The 23,707-nt window shown below is 39.6% G+C and overlaps 1 protein-coding gene across 1 annotated transcript in view; it reads left to right on the top strand.

Moving 5' to 3' along the window:
• Window positions 1-20,629, top strand: part of PAPSS2 (3'-phosphoadenosine 5'-phosphosulfate synthase 2) — a 91,502-nt gene extending 70,873 nt beyond the window's left edge. Inside the window, exons 9-12 of the mRNA XM_081267562.1 lie at window positions 14,005-14,140; window positions 15,976-16,244; window positions 17,856-18,085; window positions 18,804-20,629. Of these exons, the coding sequence (XP_081123688.1) occupies window positions 14,005-14,140; window positions 15,976-16,244; window positions 17,856-18,085; window positions 18,804-18,945 (777 nt within the window). The 3' untranslated portion in view covers window positions 18,946-20,629. The remainder of the gene's footprint in view (window positions 1-14,004; window positions 14,141-15,975; window positions 16,245-17,855; window positions 18,086-18,803) is intronic.
• The last annotated feature ends 3,078 nt before the right edge of the window (window positions 20,630-23,707 follow it).

Below are 23,707 nucleotides of genomic sequence, written 5' to 3' on the forward strand. Positions count from 1 at the left end.
CAAACCTGTGGCCACTACTTATGAAGGCTCGGTAGGCATTTACCTCCGTTAGATCAGAAGGGCCGACCAGTTGTTTCAGCCGGATGGATTAGTGCTGAGTCACAGCTGTTTGTCTTCGGGAAGCAGGCGAACGGGAGCTTGAATTCAGCCGATCCGGGCTCAGTGTGTGTTCTGAGAGGCCCAGACTGATGGCCCCAGATCCACGTCAGCTCAGCATTGCCTAGTGATCCTGAGCAAACAGCATTTAGATTGTTTACGACTCCCTATGCCCGCACAGCTGAAGAGGTCAGAGACTTGATCTCTCGGCACCCGCCGCCATGTTGGATCTCCTCCTCTCTTAGTTCTGCACATGCTCGTTCCCTCAGCTTAGGACACTGTCCACTCCTGCCTCTTCATCTTATTCCCTCCTTTAAGAAAGTCAACCCTAACGCACATGACACATAAGCATGAATAAATGCCTTCTGTATGCTCTCAGAGCAATTTGTACGTGTCTTGCCCACACCTGTGACAGGTAATACTGAAGGTGAGGCTGAAACAGGGAGCAGTGAGCCACTGTTTAGAGGCAGTGGGTGTGGTGGAAAGAAAAGTCCTGGTTTGTAAAAATCCTAGACTTGGGTTCTGGCTTTGGTAAGACAGCTGTGTGCCCTTGAACTGTGCTACTTTCCCTTCACAAAACTGCCTTCCTACCTGAAAATGAAGACATTAGATGCACATGATTTCCAGGTCCCTTAAAACTGCAGATTCCATGACTATGATAGACACTGCAGAACAGAATGTATATTCCCTGCTTGTATCACGTTGGTTTTTCTTCTCAATTCTTTTCTTTGAACCCCTTCCATCATGACCATATTTGTGGCTTTATTTTCCTGAACCTACTATTTCTTTTTCTACTCTCTCTTCTTTTTTTCATTTTGGCCTCTGCAGCTTCTTGCTCTCAGTTGTTCCTCTCCTTTCAGTTTGCCCACTCCCTCGCCTTCTTCCTCTCCCTGCCCACTCAGGGCCCATTCTATTTGCCACGGCTTTCTTAGTCTTTGCACCAATGCTTGAACTCATCATCTCCTCCTTTATGCATTCTTCTTGCCTGTGATTCCAAACCCAATTCCTCTTTCCCCACTCCACCAGACTTGCTAAGCCTGATCCTCATTCTTCTGGGTGCATCCAGATTTGCAAATCCCCTGGCTGTGGCCCTCCTTTGGCAGGAGGCTTGAGGCCACAAGCACTGGACCTCCCTTCCTACAGCTGGACCCAGTCTGGGGATAGCTGGAACACCGCAGAGAGGGCATTGTCCTTGCAGTCATTCTGCCCCATCCTAGAAATGCCAATGTCACACTTTCAACACTGCTCATCAGACTGGCTTTCAGGCTGGGTGGTAAATGAAGTCAGCGTCTTCAATAGAGCAATGCAGTGCAGGGAGGACCCCTAGTGTCCAGATGAGCTACTGCACCACAGGGATTTGGGGTCTTAATTTGAAAATTTTATCGGTTGTATAACTTTAAGCAATGAGGACAAAGTTATATACAGTTATGGGTGTTTGAAAATATTCTTTTAAATAATTTGCCTGAGTACAGGGCTTACAAAGGGGGCCATGAAAACAGAATCAAATACCTTGCCCAATTACCCTTGCTCTACCCCAGTTTTCTCATTTGCAATGCTCTTGACATTTGGGGTCAGATGATTCTTTATTGGTGCATGGAGGGAGGTGGGCAGCTGTCCCATGCAGCTCAGGATATATAGTAGCATCCTTATCCTTTACACACTGGATGTCAATAGCATACTTTCTCCTAGTTTAAATGTGGCAATCACTAATGCCTGTCAAATGTCACCACAAGCAAAATGTTGAGAACCACCACTTGCTCACCACAATCCCATTCCCTGGAGCCCTCTGGGATGCAGGTCATTATAAACCCCAATATCTGGCCATAACAGAAAGCTTCAAGGAACACTCCACTACTACCTTTGTGCCTTCCTACTAGGTGTTGTGTTTTTTTTTTTTTAAGAGAGAGAGAGAGAGAGAGAGAGAGAGAGAGAATTTTTTAAAAATATTTATTTATTTTTAGTTATCGGCAGACACAACATCTTTGTTGGTATGTGGTGCTGAGGATCGAACCTGGGCCGCACGCTTGCGCGCTATTGCTTGAGCTACATCCCCAGCCCCAGGTGTTGTTTTTTAATTTCATTTTTTTTCCCAGACAGGCTCTCACTGAGTTGCCCAAATAGACCTTACACTTGGATCCTCTGGACTCAGCCTCTGAGCAGCTTTTAGCAACCTTTTAAATCAATCAGCTTTCTCTTGCTCACTGCACCTCCTCCTATATTAATATTTCAGATGGACAAGTTGTCCTTATATAGATGTAATCATTCAGTGGTTGTCTCTTTGCTCCTGGCTTATTTCACTCACCAGAATGTCCTCCAGGTTCATCCATGTTGTAGCATTTAACAGGATGTTTTTTCCTCTTGAAGGCTAATGATATTCCATTTTAAGTGTATACCACATTTTATTGATCCAGTCATCCACTGGTGAACATTTGGTTTGCTTCCACCTCTTGGCCATGGTGAATAGTTGCTGAGCAACATCTCTTCAAGACCCTCTCAGTCCTGTGCAGTGGCACGCACCTGTAGTCCCAGCCACTCAGGAGGCAGAAACCAAAGATTCTCTAAATTGCTCAGGGCCTCACTAAGTTGCTGAGGCTGGCTTTGAACTTGTGATCTTCCTGCCTTAGCCTCCTGAGTCCCTGAGATTACAGGCGTATGCCACCACGCCCAGCTGTTGACCATTTTTCAATGCACACAAGTTTTTAAATTTGAAGTAATCCCGTTTGTCTACTTTTGCTTTTTTGCCTGTGCTTTTCTGGTTCCATATGCAAGAAATCACTACTGAATTCCTTGTTTCTCCCTATATTTTTACCTAAAAGAGTTTTGTAGTTTTAGGTATTACATGTATGTCTTTAATCCATTTTGAGTTAAGTTCTGTTTATGGTGTAAGATAAGTGTCCTACTGCTTTCTTCTGCACATGGTTAATCAGTTTCCCCAATGCATTTTTCTGTTCTTTTTAGTTATACATGACAGCTGAATGCACTTTGACATATTATATATATATGAAGTACAACTTCCCATTCTTCTGGTTGTGTGATGTGGAGTTACACTGGTTGTGCATTCATATATGAACACTGGAAAGTTATGTCTGATTCATTCTACTGTCTTGTTCTACTACCTGTTCCCATTTCCCCCCTTTCCCTTCATTCCCCTTTGTCTAATCCAAAGTACTCTCTTTTTTTTACATAAACAGGATTTACTTTATTTTAAATTTTCATTTATTGTGTACAACTTTTTTATTGGTTGTTCACAACATTACAAAGTTCTTGACATATCATATTTCATACATTAGATTGAAGTGGGTTATGAACCCCCAATTTTACCCCAAATGCAGATTGCAGAATCACGTCGGTTACACATCCACAATTTTACATAATGCCCTATTAGTACTTGTTGTATTCTGCTACCTTTCCTATCCCCTACTATCCCCCCTCCCCTTCCCTCACATCTTCTCTCTCTACCCCATCTACTGTAATTCATTTCTCTCCTTGTTTATTTTCCCATTCCCTTCACAACCTCTTATATGTAATTTTGTATAGCAATGAGGGTCTCCCTTCATTTCCATGCAATTTCCCTTTTCTCTCCCTTTCCCTCCCATCTCATGTCTCTGTTTAATGTTAATCTTTCTTCCTGCTCTTCCTCCCTGCTCTGTTCATAGTTGCTCTCATTATATCAAAGAAGACATTTGGTATTTGTTTTTTAGGGATTGGCTAGCTTCACTAAGCATAATCTGCTCTAGTGCCATCCATTTCCCTGCAAATTCTATGATTTTATCATTTTTTATTGCTGCATAGTACTCCATTTTGTATAGATGCCACATTTTTTTAATCTATTCATCTATTGAAGGGCATCTGGATTGGTTCCACAGTCTAGCTATTGTGAATTGTGCTGCTAGGAACATCGATGTGGCAGTATCCCTGTAGCATGCTCTTTTAAGGTCTTCAGGGAATAGTCCGAGAAGGGCAATAGCAGGGTCAAATGGTGGTTCCATTCCCATCTTTCCCAGGAATCTCCAAACTGCTTTCCAAATTGGCCGCACCAATTTGCAGTCCCACCAGCAATGTACAAGTGTACCCTTTTCTCCACATACTCACCAGCACTTGTTGTTGTTTGACTTCATAATGGCTGCCAATCTTACTGGAGTGAGATGGTATCTTAGGGTGGTTTTGATTTGCATTTCTCTGACTGCTAGAGATGGTGAGCACTTTTTCATGTACTTGTTGATTGATTGTATATCCTCCTCTGAGAAGTGTCTGTTCAGGTCCTTGGCCCATTTGTTGATTGGGTTATTTGTTATCTTATTGTCTAATTTTTTGAGTTCTTTGTATACTCTGGATATTAGGGCTCTATCTGAAGTGTGAGGAGTAAAGATTTGTTCCCAGGATGTAGGCTCCCTATTTACCTCTCTTATTGTTTCTCTTGCTGAGAAAAAACTTTTTAGTTTAAGTAAGTCCCATTTGTTGATTCTTGTTATTAACTCTTGTGCTGTGGGTGTCCTATTAAGGAATTTGGAGCCCGACCCCACAATATGTAGATCGGAGCCAACTTTTTCTTCTATCAGATGCAGAGTCTCTGATTTGATATCAAGCTCCTTGATCCATTTTGAGTTAACTTTTGTGCATGGCGAGAGAAAGGGATTCAGTTTCATTTTGATGCAAATGGATTTCCAGTTTTCCCAACACCATTTGTTGAAGATGCTATCCTTCCTCCATTGCATGCTTTTAGCCCCTTTATCAAATATAAGATAGTTGTAACTTTGTGGATTAGTCTCTGTGTCCTCTATTCTATACCATTGGTCCACCCGCCTGTTTTGGTACCAGTACCATGCTCTTTTTGTCACTATTGCTTTGTAATATAGTTTGAAATCTGGTATCACTATACCGCCTGATTCACACTTCCTGTTTAGAATTGCTTTTGCTATTCTGGGTCTTTTATTTTTCCATATGAAGTTCATGATTGCTTTATCTATTTCTACAAGAAATGCCGTTGGGATTTTGATTGGCATTGCATTAAACCTATAGAGAACTTTTGGTAATATCGCCATTTTGATGATGTTAGTTCTGCCTATCCATGAACAGGGTATATTTTTCCATCTTCTAAGATCTTCTTCTATTTCTCTCTTTAGGGTTCTGTAGTTTTCATTGTATAAATCTTTCACCTCTTTTGTTGGGTTAATTCCCAAGTATTTTATTTTTTTTTGAGGATATTGTGAATGGAGTCTTTTTCCTCATTTCCGTTTCAGAAGTTTTGTCGCTGATATACAGAAATGCCTTTGATTTATGCGTGTTGATTTTATATCCTGCCACTTTGCTGAATTGATTTATTAGTTCTAGTCGTTTCTTTGTAGACCCTTTTGGGTCTTCTAGGTATAGAATCATGTCATCTGCAAATAGTGATAATTTAAGTTCTTCTTTTCCTATTTTTATGCCTTTAATTTCTTTCATCTGTCTAATTGCTCTGGCCAGTGTTTCGAGAACTATATTGAATAGAAGTGGTGATAGAGGGCATCCCTGTCTTGTTCCAGATTTTAGAGGGAATGCCTTTAACTTTTGTCCATTCAGAATGATGTTAGCCTGAGGCTTAGCATAGATAGCTTTTACAATGTCAAGGTAAGTTCCTGTTATCCCTAGTTTTTCTAATGTTTTGAACATAAAGGGATGCTGTACTTTGTCGAATGCTTTCTCTGCGTCTATCGAGATGATCATATGGTTCTTATCTTTAAGTCTATTGATGTGGTGAATAACATTTATTGATTTCCGTATATCGAACCATCCTTGCATCCCAGGGATGAATCCTACTTGATCATGGTGCACAATTTTTTTGATGTGTTTTTGTATTCGATTTGCCAGAATTTTATTGAGGATTTTTGCATCTAGGTTCATTAGAGATATTGGTCTGTAGTTTTCTTTCTTTGAGGTGTCTTTGTCTGGTTTTGGAATCAGGGTGATGTTGGCCTCATAGAATGAATTTGGAAGAGCTCCCTCTTTTTCTATTTCCTGAAATAACTTGAAAAGTATTGGTATTAATTCTTCTTTAAAGGTTTTGTAAAACTCCGCTGTATACCCATCCAGTCCTGGGCTTTTCTTGGTTGGTAGTCTTTTGATGGCTTCTTCAATTTCATCCATTGATATTGGTCTGTTCAAATTGTGTGTATCCTCCTGACTCAGTCTGGGCAAATCATATGACTTAAGAAATTTATCGATGTCTTCACTATCTTCTATTTTATTGGAATATAGGTTTTCAAAATAATTTCTAATTGTCTTCTGTATTTCTGTAGCATCTGTTGTGATATTGCCTTTTTCATCCCGTATGTTAGTAATTTGAGTTCTCTCTCTTCTTCTCTTCGTTAGCATGGCTAAAGTTCTGTCGATCTTATTTATTTTTTCGAAGAACCAACTTTTAGTTTTGTTAATTTTTTCAATAGTTTCTTTTGTTTCAATTTCATTGATTTCCGCTCTGATTTTAATTATTTCTTGCCTTCTGCTACATTTGCTGTTGTTTTGCTCTTCCTTTTCTAGGGCTTTGAGATGAAGTGTGAGCTCATTTATTTGTTGGTTTTTCCTTTTTTTGAGGAATGACCACCAGGCAATGAATTTCCCTCTTAAAACTGCTTTCATTGTGTCCCATAGATTCCGATATGTTGTGTCTGTATTTTCATTTATCTCTAAGAATTTTTTGATTTCCTCCTTTATGTCTTCTGTAACCCATTGATCATTCAGTAACATATTGTTCATTTTCCATGTGATGTAGGATTTTTCCTTCCTTCTTTTATCATTGATTTCCAGTTTCATTCCATTATGATCAGATAAAATGCATGGTATTATCTCCACCCCTTTATATTTACTGAGGGTTGCCCTATGGCATAATATATGGTCTATTTTTGAGAGGGATCCATGTGCTGCTGAGAAAAAAGTACATCCATTTGATGATGGTTGATATATTCTATATATGTCAGTTAAGTCTAGGTTATTGATTGTGATATTGAGTTCTATAGTTTTTTTATTCAACTTTTGTTTGGAGGATCTGTTCAATGGTGAGAGAGGTGTGTTGAAGTCGCCCATAATTATTGTGTGTGGTCTATTTGATTCTTGAACTTGAGGAGAATTTGTTTTATGAATGTCGCAGCACCATTATTTGGTGCATAAATATTGATAATTGTTATGTCTTGTTGGTGAATGGCTCCTTTTAACAGTATATAATGTCCTTCTTTATCCCTTTTAATTAACTTAGTCTTGAAGTCGATTTTATTTGATATGAGGATGGCAACCCCTGTTTGCTTATGAGGACCGTGTGCATGGTATATTTTTTCCCATCCTTTCACCTTCAGCCTGTGTATGTCTTTTCCAATCAGATGTGTCTCCTGGAGGCAGCATATTGTTGGATTTGTTTTTTTAATCCATGATACCAGCCTATGTCACTTTATTGGAGAGTTTAAGCCATTAACATTCAGAGTTACTATTGATATATGGTTTGTACTTCCATCCATGTTTGATTATTTATCCTTTTTTTAACAAATTTACTTTGTTTCTCCAAGATTATCTTTTCCCTCACCCTCTGTCTTTACCGAAGCACTTCCTACTGATGGTTTTGGTTATTGTTTTTCATTTCTTCCTCGTGTAGTGTTTTGCTCAAAATGCTTTGCAATGCTGGTTTTCTGGCTGCAAATTCTTTTAACTTTTGTTTATCATGAAAGATTTTTATTTCGTTGTCATACCTGAAGCTTAATTTTGCTGGATACAGAATTCTTGGTTAGCATCCATTGTCTTTCAGTGTTTGAAATACATTGTTCCGTGACCTTCTTGCTTTCAGCGTCTGTGATGAAAAATCCGTGGTTAACCTTATTGGTTTACCCCTGAATGTAATCTGTCTCCTTTCTCTTGTAGCTTTTAATATTTTCTCTTTGTTCTGTATATTGGATATCTTCATAACAATGTGTCTTGGCGTTGGTCTACTGTGATTTTGTGTGCTCGGTGTCCTGTATGCATCTTCAATTTGTATATCTGTTTCCTTTTTTATTTCTGGAACGTTTTCTGTAATTATTTCATTCAGCAGGTACTCATTCCCTTGGTTTGAATCTCTGTACCTTCTTCTATCCCGATGACTCGTAAGTTTGGTTTTTTTATGTTATCCCATAACTCTTGGATGTTTTTCTCGTAATTTTTTACCAGCCTTTGTGAGTTGGCTAGACTGTTTTCAAGATGATATATTTTGTCTTCATTATCTGATGTTCTGGCTTCTACTTGCTCCACTCTGTTAGTGATACTCTCAATTGAGTTTTTAATTTGGTTTATCATTTCCTTCATTTCTAGAATTATTGTTTGATTATTTTTTATAATCTCTATCTCCTGATAAAGATGCTTAACTTCTTCTTTTATCTGTTTATGTAATTTGTTTTCAAATTGTTCTTTCACTGTTTGAATTTGCTGTCTCATATCCTCTTTAAGGTTCCATTCCATCTGTCTAAGGTGTTCCTTGGGTTCTTTATATGACCATTTTTCTGATGACTCTAGGTCCTCCTGAATATTTAGGCCGTCCTGCATTGTTTGTACTCCCTTTCTTCCTTGCTTTTTGAAGCTGCTCATGTTACTTCTTGTTCTGTTTGATGAGTTACTCCTATAAATTTATTTCATGCTTGGGAGGAAAGGTATTAGAAGGGAAGGGAAGAAGTCACTAAAGAGAATGAGAGTAAACAGGTAGAATTCAAGGAAGGGGGGATAAGATAATTGAAAAGAAATGAAAAGACAAAAGAAGAAAAAAATAGGAAATAAAAAAAAGAAAAAAAAATTTTTTAAATAATAAAAAAAATTAAAATTAAAATTAGAAGAGAAAAAATTTTTAAAAAATTGTAAAAAAATTAAAAAAAAACAAGAAAGAAAAATGAAAATGAAAGAAAAACCCAAATCAAAAAAAAAAGAGAAAAGAAAAAAAAAACTAATAAATGCAGTCTTAGAGTTTGATTAACTTCTCTTCCAGTAGGTGGCGCTGTGCCCACCAGGCCAAGTTTCTCCTGTCAATAAGGGGGAACCAATCACTGTGCAGCAGCTCCTCCCAGACTGGGCGAGTCTCCAATCCTGAGTGCCTAGGGTCTCCTCTTGTGTCTAGTCACTTCCCACTTTTCCTCTAGCCAGGCCCCTGTCACGGGTGCCGCTCACCACAATACTGGCTACACGCCAGGTCTGCTGCTCCCGGGAGCCCTGTTTTCATGAACGACTGGGCACACTCTCCCAGTTTGCCATTCCCTCAGACCCTAAGTTTGTAGAGCTTGGGGCTGAGAATCCTCAGCGAATTTTACTTGCCCTCCGGTAGCCATGCCCCCGGTAGCTGGTGCAAGAGACCTCACCTGTCAGCACTGGTGGGAGCGGTAGTTCCGCGCCGCGAGTCCCACGCCACGTCTGATTCCCTAGGTCTGGCTATCGCGCTCATGGGAGAGCTGTGAGGGGCCCTTATGGGAGAGCTGGGAGGGGCCCTTAAGGTTTCCCCGATGTGTGGAGAGGGAAGGCTAGGGGATTACACTCCTGTATCCGCAGGTTTCAATGAAGTTATCTCCTCCGCCACAGTCTGATGACGTCAGTTCTCTGCCATGGTGGTATCTCTTGCAAATGGAGACAGTTCGTTTCCCTTTGCTGGGCGACCAATGCAACGGGTGGGTCCTTACTGTCTCTCCCAAGCCCCGTTTCAAACCTGTGGCCACTACCTATGAAGGCTCGGTAGGCATTTACCTCCGTTAGATCAGAAGGGCTGACCAGTTGTTTCAGCCGGATGGATTAGTGCCGAGTCACAGCTGTTTGTTTGCGGGAAGCAGGTGAACGGGAGCTTGAATTCAGCCGATCCGGGCTCAGTGCGTGTTCTGAGAGGCCCAGACTGTTCGCCCCAGATCCACGTCAGCTCAGCATTGCCTAGTGATCATTTTGTTATTCAGTTGTAGTGTCAACACCCAGCAGAGCTGGCTCTCTTGGAACAGACCTAAGTTCCAGCAAAGCATTTCAGGAGCCCAGAGGGAAAGATATCCAAAGGCACTCTTGGTCTCTGAGAGTTTTTCCTGTATTATCAAGTTGTATTAACAGATTTTTTTAGCTCCAATTGTTTTTCACATGACTCTTGATGGCAAATTCTCTGTTATATCAGGTTCCTTAATTACATTCCTCTTCTTTAATTTCTACAATTCTGCTTAACTTTACTTAATCACCAAATCTAATTCTTATTCTTCTATAAGAGATGTTCAGACCTCTTGGTTCATTAAAATCTTCTCTATGCCCGGCCGGGTTTTAATCACCTCTCAATCAGGGTGTCTGGGTAAGCTTATTAGGGGGATTCCGGAGGAGCCCCCATATGTTATGGACAAATTCGGGACCCCCAAAAGACCACCAGAGACCCAAGATCGATGTAAGCAGCAAAGAGGTGTTTATTGTGAGCTAGCTCGGTCCTCCGCATGCACACACAGCAACTGGTGACGCTGAGAGGCCCAAAGTACTCTCTTCTTCCCTATCTCCCTCTACCCTGATTGTGAGTTAGCATTGGCGTATCAGAGAAAGCATTCAGCCTTTAGTTTGTTGGTATTGGCTTATTTCACTTAGCATGATAGTCTCCAGTTCCACCCATTTACTGGCAAATGCTATAATTTTGTTTCTCTTTATGACTGAGTAATATTCCATTGTGTATATATACCACATTTTCTTTATTTATCTGTGGAAGGACACCTAGGCTGGTTCCATAGTTTAGCAATTGTGAATTGAGCTGCTATAACATTGATGTGGCTGCTTCACTGTAGTATGCTGATTTTAGGTCCTTTGGGTGCCTATCAAGGGATGGGATAACTGGGTCAAAGTGGGGGGTTCCATTCCAAGTTTTCTGAGGAATCTCCATACTGCTTTCCAGAGTGGTTGCACCAATTTGCAGTCCCACCAGCAATGTATGAGTGTACCTTTTCCCCAGTGCATTTGTTGAAAGGACTGTCCTTTCTCCCAGAGTGATCCTGATGTCCTTAGTGAAGATCATTGAGAAAATGGGGTTTTAGTGAACAGTCTTATGTCTAGCCTGCCATGCAGACTTTGCTACATTTTGCTGCTCTTTGGTGATTTAATTTTAAAGTGGATATAAGTGAAGGAAGCTTCATCTTTTGAGAGTTTCCTTAGAAATTATGCTAAACAATAATTAACTGGTAGAAAACGACTTGTCTGATTTCCCACCAGGGCCTCTATTTTGGGTCCTTACTAGAAATAGTCCAAGATACATCAGACTGTAGGAGCAGTATGCTAGAAGTGGTTCCCAAACCCTGGAGTTGTCCATGAGCTAGCCAGAGAATCTCCAAGCATAAAATTATGCTCATGATACTAAGACTGTGTAACTGTGTTGACAGTTGCACAGTTGATATAAAAGCAACCATGCATAAAACTAGCACCTTAGACTCGAAATGGTGACAGCTAACTAGATGCATGGTCATTGTACTCTCCATCAACATGAGGAGCTTGCATAAAAAAAAAAAAAAAACTTCAATTAAGAATGTTCTTTAATTTTTATTAGTTACTGATGGACTTTTATTTATTTATTTGTTTATATGTGGTGCTGAGAATCAAACCCAGTGCCTCACACATGCTAGGCAAGTGCTCTACCACTGAGCCACAACCCCAGCCCCAATAATGTTCTTGATGAAGCTCTAAAAATGATTATTAAATCTTGACCTGAATTCACGTCTCTCTCACATCCTGTCACATTAAAGTACTTCCACTGCATTTACTAACATACAATGGTTAGCTTAAGGAAAAAGTACTTGTATGATTGAGCTACAAGTGAAGTTAGATGCTTTTTTTTTTTGTTTATGGTTTTGTTTTTTATGAAATAGCTTTAAAAAAAAATACTGGGAATTGAATCCAGGGGCACTTAACCACTGAACCACATCCTCTCCCCTTATTTATATATTTATTTTTTGCAATATTTTGAGACAGGGTCTCACTGAGTTACTTAGCAACTTACTTTTGTTGAAGCTGACTTTGAACCCATGATCCTCCTGCCTCAGCTTCCTGAGCCACTGGGAGTATAGGCGTATGCCACCTGCCCAGCTCCCTTTTTATTTTTTATTTTGAGACAGAGTCTGACTAAGTTGCTGAGGCTGGTTTTGAACTTACAATCTTGCCTCAACCTCCAGAGCTATGGTGATTACAGCCATGTGTCCAGCATGGAACACCATTTTTACTTGAAAGAATAGGTGAAAAACTATGGTTATTCAGAGTTGCTTGTTTGGCAGGTCTTTTCAAAATGAACAAAGTCCCGTCACAATCAAGAGTATTAGTTGCTTACGATTAATCTTTCAAGCAAAAAAGTTTTTTTTTTGTAAAATGTGTATTCATTGCCATAAGTTAGGCAGCTTCACAGTTCTTAGAAAAATTTCTGGTAAGAACAGCAGTAATATTAACAAATGTGTGTGTTTTTAAAAGTTCTATAATAAACCGTGTCAGCATTGGAAGACTTAAAAATTTAGTGAATTCTGATGTCCTTCAACAGATGAGTGGATAAAGAAAATGTGGTACATAAACACAATGGAAATATTACTCAGCCATAAAGAAGAATGAGATTATGTCATGTGCTAGTAAATGGATGGAACTGGAGATTATCATGCTAAGTGAAATAAGCCAATCCCCACAAAAAAATGAAAGCCAAAGGTTCTCTGTGATATGGGGATGCTGACTCACAATAAGTGGGGGTGAGAAATAAAGGTTCACCAGATTGGATGAGAAGGAGAGTGTCAGGGGGAGGGATGGGGGATGGGAATGGGAAAAACAGTAGAATGAATCAGACAGAACTTTCCCGTGTTCATATATGAATACACAACCATTAACTCCACATTGTTACAACCACAAAAATGGGAAGTTATATGATGTCAAAACACATTCTATTGTCATGTATAACTAAAAAGAACAACAAAAAAAACTCAGTGAATCAATATTTTCTAGTTGACCCATATGTTATATTACACAATCCTTCATGGGTAAAAGATTCATTCAAAGCATAGTGGATTTTTAATGTAATGGAATATGAAAAGTGCATAGAAAAAGTGTCAGATCTTACAGTGCAGCTTACCTTTAAAAAAAACTAGCATTTATCGTATTTTGGTGTAGTGTCAAAAAGGAATATCTACAATTATATAAAAAAGCTATCAAGGGGCTGGGTTTGTGCCTCAATGGTAGAGCACTGGGTTTTCTTTATATACTTCAGCCCAAACAACATATTCCCACAGATTAAATGCAGAAGTAAGTATGAAAAGCCAGCAGTCCTCTGTTAAGTCAGATAAAGAGATTTGTAGACATGTAAAATAATGCTGTACATCCTGGGGGTTTTTAGGGGAAGGGAGAGGAATAATAGGATTTTTTTTGGCTAAAAATGTTATTTATGTTAACGTGTAATAGATATATTAATGTTCATTTTAAATTAATTCATAACTATTTTCAAAGTTTCTCAGTTTTCATTTCTAATATGGAAAATGATGTTAAATATAATCCACATAAAGAAAAGCTTTTGTACAGTCCCCACTAATTTTTTTTCCATCCTGCAGACTGAACCCAGGAGCACTTTATCATCGAGCTACGACTCCTGTCCTTTTAATTTTTAAATTTTGAGTCAGGGTCTGGCTAAGTAACCAAGGGTCTTGCTGAATTGCCAAGGCTGGCTTTAAACGTGTGATCCCTCTGCCTTCGCTTCTGAAGTCTCTGGGATTACAGGTGTGCACCACCCACCTGGCTTCATTTTTAAGAGCAAAGGAAGCCAAAAGACCAAAAAGTTTGATAAATAATGTGCTAAGAATGCTGAAGAATTGAAGGCAGCTCTTCATCCCAAGACTAATCCAAAAAGGAGGGAAAAGTTCAAATAAAATAGAAATCAATATTCATCCTGAACGACTTTAATCATGTTCTTTCTAGATGGTGATGGAAAGTGGGGACTGGCTGGTTGGTGGAGACCTTCAGGTGCTGGAGAGAATAAGATGGAATGACGGGCTGGACCAATACCGTCTGACACCTCTGGAGCTCAAACAGAAATGTAAAGAAATGAATGCTGGTATGTAAACTGCTTTGAGTGCATTTGTTAGTACTGCCTACCATAGTCTGATAAAAGAATTAAAGATATCAGGAATCAGTATTTTAAAATGAAAACATCTGGTATTAGGCCTGTAATCCCAGCTACTCCAGAGGATGAGGCAGGAGGATAGAAAGTTTAAGGCCAGCCTCAGTGATTTAAACAATGTCCTAAACAACTAAGCAAGAATTTTCTCAGAATAAAAAAAAAAAAAATAGCTGGGCACGGTGACATGTACCTATGATACCAGTGGCTCAGGAGGCTGAGGCAGGAGGATCTCGTATTCAAAGCCAGCCTCAGCAAAAGCGAGGTGCTAAGCAACTCAGAGACACTATCTCTAAATAAAATATAAAATACAAAGTGGAGATGTGGCTCAGTGGTTAAGTGCCCCTGAATTCAATCCCCAGTACCAAAAAATTTTAAAAAATAAAAGGAGGTAGGGACATAGCCCAGTTTTTGTAAAGCGACTCTGGGTTCAATTCCCAGTACCAAAATAAATAATTAAATAAACAGAAATAAAATAAAATGAAAATATCTATAGGTATATCTATGATATAGAAACAGTTCAAATTTGTAGTCTATTCATATGCTGGAACACTATGCAGTAGTTAGAAATATGCACAGACACAGAAAGATACCTAAAATGTATTAAGTAAAAGAGCAAATTGCAGAACAATATGTACAGCACAATCATATTTTGGAAGAAAAAAATCATTTTTAAAACCCTAACCTGTGTATATAAAAGCAGAAAAGTTTCTGGGGTAATATGGCACCAAATGGCAGATAACAGCAACTACCTACCTCTTGGGGATGGAGTTGGATGAAGGAGAAGGGAAGATTGTAATTCTTTATACATTTTGAAAAAGAGAAGGAAAAGTAATGATAGAATTATCAATGATTGTTATATTCTAGATATATATTAACTATATTTCACCACCAGAAAGAGAGTAAGGCTCTCAGAAGTCTATCATTGTGTGGAGTAGGTTTTAAGCTTTCTTTAAAACTACTTTAAAGTGATGATCAAGTTTTTTTTTTTTTTTTTTTTTTGGTGGCACTGGGGACCAAACCCAAGGGTGCTCTACCATTGAGCTACATCCAGAGCTTTTTATTTTTTGAGACAGGTTCTCACTAAGCTGCTGAAGGCGGCCTTGAACTTTCAGTCCTTCTGTCTCAGCCTCCTGAGTCATTGTGTTTAGATGTGCACTGAAGTAGTATTTGTATCTGTAGATTATTGCGCCATGCATGGGCCCCAGGAAATGTTCTTCCTTATTATTCATCTCCTGGGGAAACAGGACTAGAGCAAGAGCACTGATTCTTCCTGAGCCTTGGTTGCAGTAAAGGCCCTGCAAAAAAATGTGTTCAGCCAGGCACAGTAGTGAATGCCTAGAATACCAGTAGCTCAGGAGGCCGTGACAGGAGGGTCGCAAATTTAAAGCCAGCCTCAGCAAGTTAGTGAGCAACTCAGACAGACCCTGTCTCTAAATAAAATATTAAAATGAGCTGAGGATGTGGCTCAATGGTTAAGTGTCTTTGGGTTCAATCCCCAGTTCAAAAAAAAAAAAAAAAAAGTGTTCATTCCTGAGCCTCCCTTGATGGCTTCCTGTCTGCATCCTCTCATTGTCTAAGCAATCTTGCATTGATTGGTGGGGTTTGATTAACACTCCTGATGGCCAGGCATATTCTCCAGCTGACAGGCAAAAGCAAGTGGATGTAATGAATACACTGAACCATAAACATAGCTTTTCTTTCCTGTCTGTTCTTATGGACAAGAAACAGTGTGTTTCTTTGACCCTGACTTTTCTGCTTTTCTCTCCCAGATGCAGTGTTTGCCTTCCAGTTGCGCAATCCCGTCCACAATGGCCATGCTCTGTTGATGCAGGACACCCGTCGCCGGCTCCTGGAGAGGGGCTACAAACACCCAGTTCTCCTGCTCCACCCTCTGGGGGGCTGGACCAAGGATGATGATGTGCCTCTGGACTGGCGGATGAAACAGCATGCTGCCGTGCTTGAGGAAGGGGTCCTGGACCCCAAATCAACCATTGTTGCTATCTTTCCATCTCCTATGTTATACGCCGGCCCCACAGAGGTGAGCAATCCCTGAGCTGGGCAATTAGATCAGGATGCAAGCTCAAACTGTATCTAGAAGAGTGAATGAGTCTGTGATTCTTTTTCTCTTCCTCATGAGCAAATTCTGGTCTCTTTGTCCAGTTTAACAATGCGGCCATTTTGTATTTGTAAAAATGCTAGAAACATCAAGCCACACCTATTATATATTGCCTCTGAGAATATGGAGGCTGGCTTGTGAACCAGATAGGTAATGGAGCTCATCTGGGTTATTGGGCAAGTTGTATGTAGCCTAATATTCAATCATCATAAATGATTCAACATGCCCAGTGAGCCTTAGAAGGGAGAGGATGTCCTTAAAAGATAAATGTCAGGCTGGGGATGTAGCTCAGTTGGTAGAGTGCTTGCCTGCATGTACAGGGAACTGGGTTTAATCCTCAGCACCACACATACACACAAAAATGGTAAATGTCTCCCTTTTATCCTAACCCAGTGAGCCTATCAGGGATCTTCTTCGTCCTACTGCACCAGCAGTGTAATGATTGAAGAAGTCTGAAAGAAATATGATGAAAGTCTCAACCTTTGAGCTGTCCCAAACTGAAGTTCATGAATTCTCTTAAATCTCCATCCTTTGTATTTCTATCTGAGCTTTAGAGAGGGCAGTGTTCTGTTGAACTGGAATCAATGTTTGCATGTGAAAGGTAATTATTAGCTCATGTTGGAGTCTGTAATTTCCTTTAAAATGTGATTTAGCCAAATAAGGAAGGACTGGATAGCAAAGTTTATAGTTTTTGTAGGTCAGAAGATCTGAGTGTTCCTAGTCTACTGTCCTGTTTGGAGAAGAGATGAGGAAATAATCCTTGAGTTCTAAGGAGGGAATTCATATGATCCTTTCTTTTGTTTTGCCTTTTTAAAAATTTGTTCTTTTTAGTTATACATGACAGTAGAATGTATTTTAACATTTAGACATGGAGTATAACTTCCTATTCTTGTGGCTGTACACGCTGTGGAGTTACATTGGTTGTGAATTCATATATGAACATAGGCAAGTAATGTCCTATTCATTCTACTGCCTTACCCATTCCCATTCCCTCTTCCTTCCCACCGTCAAATGTGGTGAACCTCTACTCCTCCCTACACGACCCCTTCTATTGTGAGTCAGCATCCACCTATCAGACAAAACATTTGGCCTTTGATTTTTTTTTGGGGGGGGGATTGGCTTATTTCACTGGGCATCATAAACTCCAGTTCCATCCATTTACTGGCAAATTCCACAATTTCATTTTTATTTATAGATGAGTAATATTCCATCGTGTATATATACATTTTCTTTTTCCATTCAACTGTTGAAGGATACCTAGGTCAGTTCCATAGCTCAGCTATTGTGAATTGAGCTGCTATGAATATTGATGTGGCCATGTCACTACAGTATACTGATTTTAAGTCCTTTGGGTATTATGTGATTCTTTTCTTTGAAGCTCCTATTGAACCCAATAGAACCAAGCATGAAGAGAGCACATAGTCTTAGTTAGGACTAAGTTTAGGTGACCAGTATTACTGAACTACTTTTAAAGCAGAGACCCATAGACCTGGCCTGTGGTGACCATCATGTCCTTTATATGATGTTTCCTAGGTCCAGTGGCACTGCAGGGCCCGGATGATTGCAGGGGCCAACTTCTACATCGTGGGCAGGGATCCTGCAGGAATGCCCCACCCTGAGACCAAGGAGGACCTGTATGAACCCACTCATGGGGGGAAGGTCTTGAGCATGGCCCCTGGCCTCACCTCTGTGGAAATCATTCCATTCCGAGTGGCTGCCTACAATAAGGCTAAAAAAGCCATGGACTTCTATGATCCAACAAGGTAGGTTTCCAGAGAAAAATTAGTCAAAATCTTTATGACTGGAATGATGAGGCAAAATTTTGGCCCTTTGGGAAACTCTCCAGCACTTCTGCACACGCTTCCCGTTAGAATGAAGTCCCTTTGGAGTTAAAACTTGGTCTTGGACATTTTTTTTTTTTTAATCTCCTGAAGTTGCAGCACAGTCCCATGCACATAGTAAATGGTCCATAAATATTTCTTTCAAGGACAGCGTTGTAGCTCAGTGGTAGCACACTGGCATAGCATGCATGAGACTCTCTTGAATTCAATCCCCAGCACCACAATATATAATTTTTTTTTCTTTCTCAACATGTCTGCTTTGAGCATGCACCAAATATTTAGGACATTAAGGGCAGGGGGCAACATGGAAAAAGATTTCAATGAGTATTTATGATGCACTCATTCCCCAGGCTGAGAGCCCACAGAACTAGGCAGAAAAATAGAAAACAGTCCTGGGCCTCAAGACACTTCTCACAATAGAGTAGTTGACAGTAAATATTGAATACATAGTTGCCATGATTTCCTTTTTCCTCTGCCAAGTTCCTGAACTGAAGATTTAGTGAACTGATCATTTTCAAAAATGCAATATTTTACAGAAAGGAAAATAATGTGGGTGTATAAACCCATAACCTAATTCCAGGAACCTTTAGAATAGATGTTACTGACCTACCCTGAGTTCTTTGCTGCTCTACTGTGACAGGCACAATGAGTTCGACTTCATCTCAGGAACCCGTATGAGGAAGCTCGCCAGAGAAGGAGAAAATCCCCCAGATGGCTTCATGGCCCCCAAAGCATGGAAAGTCCTGACAGATTATTACAGGTCCCTGGAGAAGCTCAACTAAATGCGCCTTGGCTCCTAAGTTTCCTTCTGAAGTGCTCTTTGATTACCTTTTCTATTTTTGTGATTAGATATTTTGTATCCAAATTGCTTCTCAGTGACTGATTTTAAAATTAATATTTTGTAAAAAGGCAAAAACTGTGCCTATAATTTAAAGCCAACTTCATTTTTATATATCAAAGTCAAACTGAAGATTAAATATTAGCAGGTGAAAGCAATGTTGTTATACATTTCAGAATGAAATTAGCTGTATTCTCTACCATATCAGAGCACGTAGGTCCCAGATTTCTTTGACCATGTGTCTAGTTTACTTGCAAAAAAGTGAAGCACATTTTTCAGTTTAAACTTGTTAACCTACAATCTCAATATCATGTACCAGTGGCAAAATAAATCGGATTAACAGCCCCTTCTGTACAACTGGGAAAAAAAAAATCATCACCCTAAATGAGATGTGCCTCACATCAAGTTTCTTGCTAATCATTTACCTCATGACTATACATAGCCTTACTGCCCAATATCCTCTGACTGGAGAAAGCGAATGTGTGATAATGTGAATTTAGTCTTAGGAGTCTATGCAACCTACTTCTGCCATGCAAGTTATATTTTCCAATAAGAGAAGTCTCAGTGGCCTTCCATGACTAATAAATTGTGATATAATAATATAGAGTACTTTAATGAAGGAATTTGTACCAATGGATCAATCTGACCATGTTTTAGAAAGTTAATTTTTCTCCTTTGTTGTGGTCACTGTGTCTACACAGTGGTTGGGGCCTGTCTGACAGCAGCAGCAACAGCTATAAATAACCAAAAAGTAATTCACATCATCAGACTAGCAAGGAACTAGAACTGGAAAAGACTGCAGAATTATCAAATACTAACATTTTCTCTTAGAGTTGAACAAAATTAGGTGATATACATTCATGTGCCTTGTGAGCTGCTGAGCATTATATCAAAAAACGAAAAATTCCCATTAGGAAGTACTCTTGGCACTGAATGAGTGCCCAGGCCATTTGGATCCTGTCTGGTGTTCTGTCTACACCAGACAATACAGCTGGGTCTGTGCCCCCTCAGCTTCTTAGCAAAGTCTTTTGACCAGCGGGGGCTTAAAAAGCAGCCTTTTTGGATAAAAAGAAGGTCCAGGGTTTTGTAAACTCCACTAATTTTACTGTAGTTGGAACTGAAACTTTTCCAAAGACTCAGGCTGTTCTGAGATGTCCTATGATGGCTTTAATTCCAAGAAATAATCTTTTGTGCTCTATGCATAAATTTTATGCCAAGGAATATATGAAAAAACAGCATATTTTATACATAGGTTTCTATTGGAAAAACCTAAACTAGAAAGAGAAAACTGATTTTTTTTTTTCATATTGTCCATTAAAAAAAAAAAAGTCTGGGCTAATACAAGTTCTTTTGAGAATAAATTACACACAATGGCCACAGCAAAGTTTGTTTTTAACACAATAGTGCCTATACTCATTTAATCAGAGATACTCAATGCTGCCTTTTTAGAAAACAGGATATTTATTTAAAACATGAGATAGGATATAGTGCCTTAACCAAAATGTATTTTGTGATTTTAAAAAATATATTTAAAATTGCTCTTTTGCTGTAGTTCTATATTTAGTGCAATGACTCTTTCTGTGTACAACCGATGCTTGTCCTTATTTTAATAAATTTCTTAAAACAAAGGCTGTCTTTTCTGCCTGTAGCACTGGGTGTGGGCTGACCACACAACCCTTGAGAGCTGTGTGACTGACTGGAAAGAAACAGCAAGACCAAACTTGGGACTGTTTGTGGTGCTCATGTCGTTTTCCAACTTGTGCTGTACATGTAAATGACATTGGTCTCAGCCAGGCAGATTGATCTTTTCAAAAGTGACTGGGGGGCTGGGGATGTGGCTCAAGTGGTAGCGCGCTCGCCTCGCATGCGTGCGGCCTGGGTTCGATCCTCAGCACCACATACCAACAAAGATGTTGTGTCTGCCGAGAACTAAAAAAAATAAATATTAAAAAATTCTCTCTCTCTCTCTCTCTCTCTCCTCTCTCACTCTCTCTTTAAAAAAAAAAAAAAAAAAAAAAAAAAAAAAAAGAACTAATACCAATATTTTAAAAAAAAAAAAAAGAAAAAAAAAAAAGTGACTGGGTTGCTCTGGAGCCTCTGCATAGAATTTCACTGAAAGAGGATTTGACCTTTTTTCCCTTTCATTTGAGGCAATGAAGTTATCTTCTTTGCCACCTGTTTCTCAAAGGAACAGATCTTGTCCTCAAAAGTGCTCCCAAGGAGTTTAAAACCAGCAGGCTTAGAAATAGTTGCAGGAATTTTTGTTTATTTTTCCCCCCTCAGCAATCCCTGCCCCTCCCCTAACTTCAGCACTGCTATTTTTATATGTGCAAAGAAAAATTACCTGTCTCCACCCATCCTTTCAGTGGCCTTCAAGCATGCAGGTTGTTGTTTCTTCTTGAGCCCCTGATTCATTGTCCTGAAGGCTTCATGCAATTCTTTTTTTTTTTTTTTTTGCTATTAATCCTCACTTCCAAATAAAACTGGTATAAGCTTTCAGACAACTCGAAGCTGTCAACTCTAGTCCCTTCCTTTTTGACCCCAGACTTGGTGGCTCCTGGTGTCAATTAGCAGGACAAAATAGGACAAAAAATGAGCATGAAGATGTCAGTAGTGCTGAAGGAGTGTGCCAAATTGTTCAGGACAGTGATACTGTGAAAAGATCCTGGAAATGCATACAATGATCATTTGGTCAAATATATCAACTTTTTTTCCTCCTCAGTACCCAGGGGTGACTTACCACTGAGCTACATCTTCGGCCCTTTGTTATTTTAAGACAGGATATAAGTTGTTGAGGCTAACCTCAAACTTGTGATCCAATCCACCTGCCTCAGTTTCCTGAGTGGCTGGGATTATAGGCATGTGCCACTGCATCCACCTGTATCAATGATTCTACCAGGCCTTTAAATTTCCAACTCCTTTGCAAGAATCTTGGTTACTTAGGAAGAGCAAGTTTGTTTTCTTCTCACTTTTCTCTATTATTTCCCCTTAGTTCTAGCTCTGATCGTCAACATAATTTTCCTTACAGGCAAGAAATGAGGATATTAGAAAGGGGCACCAGATATTAGAAAGGGGCACCCACTAGGTGGGTGTGATGGCACATGCTAAAATCAGTTGACTCAACTGTTCTTATGTCTAAAGGTTTGATAGAAAAATGGTGCAGCTTTGGCCTGAGATGTTTTAATGATTCAGGTTTTCATTACCCATTAACAGGTACCATTCTTGCCCCGGCATGCAATTAGTTCTTTGGTAAATGCTATTATTGGGCCACTCATGGTACACATTCATTAAATGCTGAAAATGGCATTAAGCAACTCACAATATGTACTTCAAAGACTGGGTTTTTTATGTTTGTTTTTTGCTTATGTTGTAATTTTACTGAATTACTGCAAATAAATTACTACCAGAGTTTAAACACTTTAGTCTCATTCTAGAAAAGGTAAACATAATACCTTTCTATGAGACTCAGCAAAAGAACAAGTGGATGCAAGAAATTCTTCATGAACTATCCTCCAGAGAGAAGCCCTTTGAAAGTAAGTTCAGAGCTTTGTCTTGGCAGTTTTTAATTCTGGGGTGGACTCTGGGGTATGGTTACAATGTATGGAAATGTGGGCCTGTCCTAGATGGAGGATATTTTGCAGGGAGATGGGAATTAAGTCAGGACCAGACTGTTGGGACAGACTGAAATCTGGAACCACACCCCCTGTAAAAACAAACTGGCTAGGAAATTCCCTCTCCTGAATTTTGCCAAAATCATGGCAGGAGAGGGACTGGATGTCTTGCACATTCTCAAGGCAAGTGGATTCTAGAACCCTAAGAACCCTAAACATCTCAAGTTGCAATTCAAATCCCTCCCAGCTCAAATGCCAACAAGATCAAAAGACTGCTGGAGGGGTGGGTAGGGGTTTGGCTAAAATCAGTTGACTCAATCCAATCCTGCTTGGTACTCTGGCACATGCATATAATACCAACTATTTAGGCGTAGGCAGGAGTACTGCAAGTTCAAGAGCAACTTAGTGAGACTCTGTATCAAAATAAAAAGGGTTGGGGATGTAGTTCAGTGGTAAAAAGCCAGAGGGGCGGGTAATACAAACAAACTAGCCCTACAGTCCCAGACCCAACATAACTATGTCTAGGTAAGAAAAATCACGATGTTAAGGCTGGGGTTGTAGCTTGGTGGAAGATTGCCTGCCTACCACATGAAAATAAATAAATAAAACAAAGACATTATGTCAAAAAAAAAAAAAAAAAAAAAAAAAACCAATGTTATACTTCAGTTCCCATTGTTCTTTTGTGTCCACCATCCGGAACAAAAATTTTTAATTACAAATTAAAAAGTTACCCACTAGGTGGGTGTGGTGGCACATACCCGTAATTCCAGCACTCGGGCAGCTTGGGCAATTTAATGAGGCCATACGAAACTCAGTGAGACCTTGTCTCAAAATAATAAAAATGGCTGGGGATGTGGCTCAGTGGTTAAGCACCCTTGGGTTCAATCCCCCATATGAAAGTAAGTTTTAAAGACGTTATCCACCTAGGGAGAATTGGGTGAGTTAAGCAGCTCTCTATTACCAAGTAAAAGCAAACTGAAGGAATCCAATGGAGCAGTCCCTGCAAGCCTGTCCACACAAACCATATACATGTTGTTCACACTTCTAGCATGCTTACTTGTTCTAACATTGCCTTTATTTAGCAAATACCAGTGG

Source organism: Spermophilus citellus (genome assembly GCF_964194105.1).
Source record: "Spermophilus citellus genome assembly, chromosome: 15".
NCBI lineage: Eukaryota > Metazoa > Chordata > Mammalia > Rodentia > Sciuridae > Spermophilus > Spermophilus citellus.